Consider the following 7,500-nt stretch of genomic DNA (forward strand, 5'->3'; position numbering starts at 1 on the left):
TGACAAAAGAAACTCGACAAATGATTAAATATGGCCTTCGTTTATCAACAAAGTATGATATATAAAGTATTCAATCAATCAATTAATCAATCAATTAATCCATGTGTGTGTTTCTGTCTGAATGACTCCCTGAACATAACAGGGTTCTGACCAATCAGACGCCTGGACACTGGGAGCTGAGGGGGGACCAATCAGACACCTGGACATTGGGAGCTGAGGTGGGGACAGCCAACCAGACGCCTGGACACTGGGAGCTGAGGTGGGGACAGCCAACCAGACGCCTGGACACTGGGAGCTGAGGTGGGGACAGCCAACCAGACGCCTGGACACTGGGAGCTGAGGTGGGGACAGCCAATCAGACACCTGGACATTGGGAGCTGAGGGGGGACCAATCAGACACCTGGACATTGGGAGCTGAGGGGGGACCAATCAGACACCTGGATACTGGGAGCTGAGGGGGGACCAATCAGACACCTGGACATTGGGAGCTGAGGGGGGACCAATCAGACACCTGGATACTGGGAGCTGAGGGGGGACCAATCAGACACCTGGACATTGGGAGCTGAGGGGGGACCAATCAGACACCTGGATACTGGGAGCTGAGGGGGGACCAACCAGACGCCTGGAGGACACTGGGAGCTGAGGGGACCAATCAGACACCTGGACACTGGGAGCTGAGGGGGGACCAATCAGACACCTGGACATTGGGAGCTGATTGGGGACCAACCAGACGACTGGATACTGGGAGCTGAGGGGGGACCAATCAGACGCCTGGACACTGGGAGCTGAGGGGACAGCCAACCAGACGCCTGGACACTGGGAGCTGAGGGGACCAATCAGACGCCTGGACATTGGCAGCTGAGGGGGGGACCAACCAGACGCCTGGACACTGGGAGCTGAGGTGGGGACAGCCAACCAGACGCCTGGACACTGGGAGCTGAGGTGGGGACAGCCAACCAGACGCCTGGACACTGGGAGCTGAGGTGGGGACAGCCAACCAGACGCCTGGACACTGGGAGCTGAGGTGGGGACAGCCAACCAGACGCCTGGACACTGGGAGCTGAGGTGGGGACAGCCAACCAGACGCCTGGACACTGGGAGCTGAGGTGGGGACAGCCAACCAGACGCCTGGACACTGGGAGCTGAGGTGGGGACAGCCAACCAGACGCCTGGACACTGGGAGCTGAGGTGGGGACAGCCAACCAGACGCCTGGACACTGGGAGCTGAGGTGGGGACAGCCAACCAGACGCCTGGACACTGGGAGCTGAGGGGACAGCCAACCAGACGCCTGGACACTGGGAGCTGAGGGGACACGGGCGCCCCGAGGCGGAGGGAGAGGGGGAGGAGGAGGAAGAAGAGGATGAGGAAGATGATGGCGTTCTGGATGGTCTGGTTGGCCTCGCTGTGTGCGACGGCCGACGCCCAGATGAAGATTCCCCCAGAAATGTGAGTACAGGGAGCGTCCCATATTCCTTCTCACAACACAGTGGTGGAATGTATTTGAGTATGGTTTTGAGGTACTTTTACTTCTACTCCACTACATCTCAGAGGCAAATATTGTACTTTTACTCCACTACATTTATGTGAAAACTCTTAGTTACTAGTAGATTTTTAATATTATTACCAAACATACATGAACCCACTTCATCTTTATGTACATTTCGGCCATACAAGCTCACAATGCATCACGAATGTGACACATTGTGAGCTTGTAGATCTGCTAAGATTTTTATACATTTGAAATGGGGCATAATGAGTACTTTGTACTTTTGGTACTTACATACATTTTGATGCTGATACTTTTGTACTTTTGCAGTATTGATACTTTTACTCGACCTTTAAGTAAAACATTTGAGTAGTATTTCCACCACTGACTAGTTGTCTGTGGGACTAGGTGGAGTAAACATTTCATTGGCTGGTTGATTAGACTACAGGTGGAGTAAACATTTCATTGGCTGGTTGATTAGACTACAGGTGGAGTAAACATTTCATTGGCTGGTTGATTAGACTACAGGCGGAGTAAACATTTCATTGGCTGGTTGATTAGACTACAGGTGGAGTAAACATTTCATTGGCTGGTTGATTAGACTACAGGTGGAGTAAACATTCCATTGGCTGGTTGATTAGACTACAGGTGGAGTAAACGTTTCATTGGCTGGTTGATTAGACTACAGGTGGAGTAAACATTTCATTGGCTGGTTGATTAGACTACAGGTGGAGTAAACATTTCATTGGCTGGTTGATTAGACTATAGGTGGAGTGAACATTTCATTGGCTGGTTGATTAGACTACAGGTGGAGTAAACATTTCATTGGCTGGCAGCCTGGTTGATGCGTCTGTTAAACTATAAGCTTTACTTATTCGTTAATTTATTCGTTAGTTGTGCCGTTGTTTTCCCCTCTGTTGTCGCTGACTTTTCCTTTGGTTTCCACTTTAAATATTCAGTACATCTTTTCATGGTCTTCTTAAAGCCATTTTTTTATGTTTTTTTTTTCCTGAAAAACCACATGTTTCTATATCAGTGGTTCTCAATATTTCATGTCAAGGACCCCCAAAAATATATGAAATTGGCCGCTGACCCCCATCTGAAAATGTGTTGTTTCAGGGACCACCTCCCAGAAGCAAAGATTTGAGTTAAAAACGTTGGCTCTGAAAGAGTATATATATTCAAAGCTTTGCACCACATGTTCATGATTTCTCAAAAATAGCTAAATTATAACATAATGTTTAAAACACCAAAAGGGGTTCCCTTCCCGCCCAAAATGGGTTAAGCGTTTGGCAAATTAGTTCCACACCGATATATATATTTTATGGAAATGATTTCCATTTCTTGTCAGTCAGGCAACACAATGCAGAGCATCATTATTCTCAGTCAGTCAATATAATTGATCGTTTGTAAAGCGTGCGCGGTGCAGCTGTTCAGACAGCTCCTGTCTTCAGCAGTAAGCCATGCGCTTCCATCCATCCTCATGATGTCAGCACTTGTTTTGTGACAGCTAGGTGTCTTATTTTCTCCTTTTTTTGGTCCTTTTTGTTGACTCAAACCCCCCTGTCAGACGTTCACATAATCAATACTCAGCCATCACTCAGCTATACACCTGTGTGCGTGCGTGCGTGCGTGCGTGCGTGCGTGCGTGCGTGCGTGCGTGCGTGTGTGAAACTATAGAGTGCCATTATAGCAGAATCTATCCAGAGTGACCTCAGGGCTTAAAGTTCTCAGTCCTGGGGACCGGTTTCAGGCCAGAGGATCTCACAGGGGGTCATTTAATGAGATCAGTGCAGATTTGCAACAAAAACATTTTCAGTCTTGGGATTGTTTTTGGCTTTAAGCCCTGTGACCTATACAGTATATTACGGAGTCCCGGAGAAAATAAAGTGCAATGTCAGAGTAAACTGCACGCATGAACGATAGTCGTCCGGGGGTCTCCTCCCAGTGGGACGTGCCTTGAGGACCTCCCTAGGTCACGCACGCACGCGTACACACACAGACACACACACAGACACACACACACACACACACACACACACACACACACACACACATGGCCGTATGACCTTAAATCAGGTCTTGGCTCAAAAGGAGTAATATATGTGTGTACAGTACGGGCAGCCGACAGGCTTCTTTTGTTTAAAGTGGGACATTTGGTATATAGTGTTTTTTATTGGCCTAAAATATTGTCTATATAGTTTCCAGCAACGACTCTGATCTCCGCCCCCTCGCCGTGTCGTGGGGCAAACTGAACCAGAGCTGAACGGCGTGAAACTGTGAATGACAATTCACACGCTTTGCATTTGTAAAAATTACTCATTTGCCGACTAAAGATTGAACGGAAAACTAATGGAAAGACGAGGCTTATACGCTCAACAACATACGTACAGCTATTAGGAAGAGAGCTTTATCTCCGCAAAATCAGGGATATTATGAACACACTCACACACAGAATGGACAGATGATTTTGACAGAGCTACTGCCCCACTTTCAAGGCTACAACAACTGATACCTTATTGAAGAAACAAACTATTATACATGTCATTTTATTTTATTTATTTTATTATATTTTTTATCCCACGATTTTGTAACCCATTTTTCACCCCTGTGTCAATCATCTACTGTGATCCGGGCACTACACACCCTCCGCCAACCTGGGGAGAGCAACGGACTTAACTCATGCTTCCTTCATGCCTGAGTGTCCAAGTTGCTCCTTTACACCTGACAGGGGGGAGTTTCCCTGGTTGGACGTAGCGCGTGGAAGGAACACGTTATTCCAACCAGTTCCTTTCCCCTCCATCAGGCGCCCCGGCCGGCCAGGGGGAGGCAGTTTAGAGACCAGGATTACTGCATGTTTTTGTGAGGGTACCTACCCTACATGTAATTTCTTAGCGAAACATCTGCAGAAATCTTTCATGCCCCGTGTTTATTGTACATCTGCTGGTGGGTGCTCAAATGTTGACAATGTTGGCTACAGTATTGTATTTGATTGCCCATTTGCCTGTGATAACACATGGTAGGCTATGATTCAAGAACACCCACACTTATTAATCTGCAAATAGCTGATCTGCAGCTCACCAGGGTATAGATTTTTATGACCTACTTTTACGTCTTTTGCAGAGCAGTGACGTTTTGGCTATTTTCTGGGTGTTCATTTAATTTTAAACGAATGAATACATTAATCAAGAACACTTTAAGAAGATACAATATACAATGTTGATCGGGTGGTTTTTAAAGTTAAATCTGTTCATTGAAAATAGCTGATCTGCAAGCTCACTACTGTAGAATAGATGGATTACAATTATACTGATATAGTGATATATAAATATAAATAAAATCATGATATGACATGACCAGCTAGACACCCAATTAAAATAGAAACCTCATTGATTATATAAATGCGTATGTGGCTTAATTAAATGACCAGTGCCTGCCTGGCTGTTATGCATCCATGGTTCTGTGAGCCGTCAGTGCACATTTGCTTGATACTGGATTGTTTGATAGAAAGTCCAGACAATAAAATATTTCCTTCTGAAGTCTTTCTGTTATGGCACCGAGTATGAACCGAGCCCTTCTGCACCGTTAAAGTAGTGTAATGACTAATTAGCATGGTAATGTCACTGTTTAGGCTACAAGCTCATCATGTCACTCTAGCAAAGTGATTGATCTGTGTCTCTAGAGTCCTACTTGCCCCACAACAAGGATGCAGGCTGGAAGCGACAAATGTTTACGCCCCTTTTGGGGATATTTTGCTCGGCCCTATGTATATATACATTCATGTATCCACTTAATAGTGGTTTCTTACTTTCTTGTGACCCTACCATTAACATCCTAGAAAATCACAATCTCGGCTCCCTGACTAAACAAAAACAATATGGGCCAAAACTGGGGCAACAAAAGAAAATGGCAGCACACCCTTACCAACTCCAGCTTCTCCCTTCTATGACAGAGTGCACACAGGAGAATGGTTTGGGATACTGTGATAGTGAGTTATGACTGAGTTGCTTAAAGTAACTTTGTCTGACTATAGTGACTTTGTCTGACTAGTAACTCTGTCTTAACTAGTAGTTTTACAAACAGGGTCTCAGCAGCATGCTGTGTTTTTACAATGGAAAAAAGAGGCTTGTTGTGGGCTGTTCTCTCTCTCCTTTTATACTGTCTGGTGACGAGGCCAGCTGTGTCACAATCTCCAGGCCACTCCTCCAATCTCTACTGCCACTGCCACCATGCACGGAGGACGCTAAACGGCATGGCCAGTGTATGGAAGTCCAAACCTCTCCCGGTCAAACCAAACTCAGTCAGTGGATGCTGGACCCTGAAGCCAACCCTGCAGAAGTCTCTCCATGGGTGCTACACCAATCCAGAATAATCAGTATAAGAGCACACATGTTACCAACACAAATCTTATATGATGGAATGCCAAGGGTGAGCCAGAAAATGGCAGCCAGGAGAATGAGACTATATAGCAAAGACACCAAGAGCTGCCAGCCAGCAACCTAGTGCTGTGGGGAACCAACACAGGGGCACCGGTAACCAGGACGTCCCAAACTAGTGCTGTGGGGAACCAACACAGGGGCACTGGTCACCAGGACGTCCCAAACTAGTGCTGTGGGGAACCAACACAGGGGCACCGGTCACTAGGACGTCCCAAACTAGTGCTGTGGGGAACCAACACAGGGGCACCGGTCACTAGGATGTCCCAAACTAGTGCTGTGGGGAACCAACACAGGGGCACCGGTCACCAGGACGTCCCACTGAGGGAACCAACACAGGGGCACCGGTCACCAGGACGTCCCAAACTAGTGCTGTGGGGAACCAACACAGGGGCACCGGTCACCAGGACGTCCCAAACTAGTGCTGTGGGGAACCAACACAGGGGCACCGGTCACCAGGACGTCCCACTGAGGGAACCAACACAGGGAAACCGGTCACGAGGACGTCTCACATTAACATCATGTGGATGTATTCACAAGAGGGCTCATCTGAGGACGACCGAGAGAGACTCCCACCATCCATCATCACGCAGCACTGAAAAACACTAACAGTGGATTATACACAAACCAAAACACCACTTGGGCCACATAGGGCCGTAACACACACACACACACACACACACACACACACACACGTGTGTGCTGGACTGGTTCCAGGTAATGGATTTAGTCTAAAGTCAGCGATGAGGACACGTAGCAGGTATTAGGATAGGATTTGTCTCCTAATCTTTGTTTTGTTTTTCCACTTCAAGTTTAATGTTGCGGTGTTAGTATCGTGTGTGAGTCCAGTTCTCTTGATTGGATGAAAGTTTAATGTTGCTGTGTATCGTGTGTGAGTCCAGTTCTCTTGATTGGATGAAATTGCCTGTCCTGACATGAGAATTTATTTGATGTTTTTAATACTAAAGCTAGAGCTTGGAGAGAGTTTATTATTTTTTATTTCTTTAAATACCATACTCCGATATTCTTCTATTAATTCACAAAAAGATAGCACTAAAATATAACCGACTTATTTTACCTCATTCACTACTAGGCCTACTGTTAAAAATGTACCATGTTGTTTCTTTTCTTCTAACCTTATCGAGTACGAGCACTTTTACAACGGGTCAGTATCTGGTTAAAGATTAACAGATAACATTACAGGGGATTGTTTGAACTTGACCTAATGATATTTTGCATCTTGTTTTCCAACCTCCTGCCTTATAGGTACTGTATTTAAGTACAGTTTTGAGGTATTTGTACTTTACTTGAGTATTTCCAATATCCAATACTTTGACTTCTACTCCACTACACATCTCAGATCCAAATATTGTACTTTCACTTTTCCACTACATTTATTTGACCGCTTTAGTTACTATAGTTACTTGGATTATTATTACAAAGCATACATTAACCACTTCAGTCCTATATACTGTACATTTCGACCATTTGAAAATAGCGACGCATTGTGAGCTTGTAGATCTGCTATTTTCATATAGCCTATTTGAAAACTTGAAATGGAACATTTCTGCATAAAG

General features: G+C 45.8%; 1 protein-coding gene across 1 annotated transcript in view; it reads left to right on the forward strand.

The window, feature by feature from the left end:
* Positions 1-1,361: 1,361 nt before the first annotated feature.
* LOC308310998 (voltage-dependent calcium channel subunit alpha-2/delta-4-like) overlaps positions 1,362-7,500 on the forward strand; it is a gene marked incomplete at its 5' end in the record, with an annotated part of 106,893 nt that continues 100,754 nt past the window's right edge. The window contains one exon of the mRNA XM_080757491.1: positions 1,362-1,447. Coding sequence (XP_080613617.1) covers positions 1,362-1,447 — 86 coding nt within the window. The remainder of the gene's footprint in view (positions 1,448-7,500) is intronic.

Source organism: Protomyctophum bolini, assembly GCF_963924005.1.
Source record: "Protomyctophum bolini genome assembly, chromosome: 23".
NCBI classification, from domain to species: domain Eukaryota; kingdom Metazoa; phylum Chordata; class Actinopteri; order Myctophiformes; family Myctophidae; genus Protomyctophum; species Protomyctophum bolini.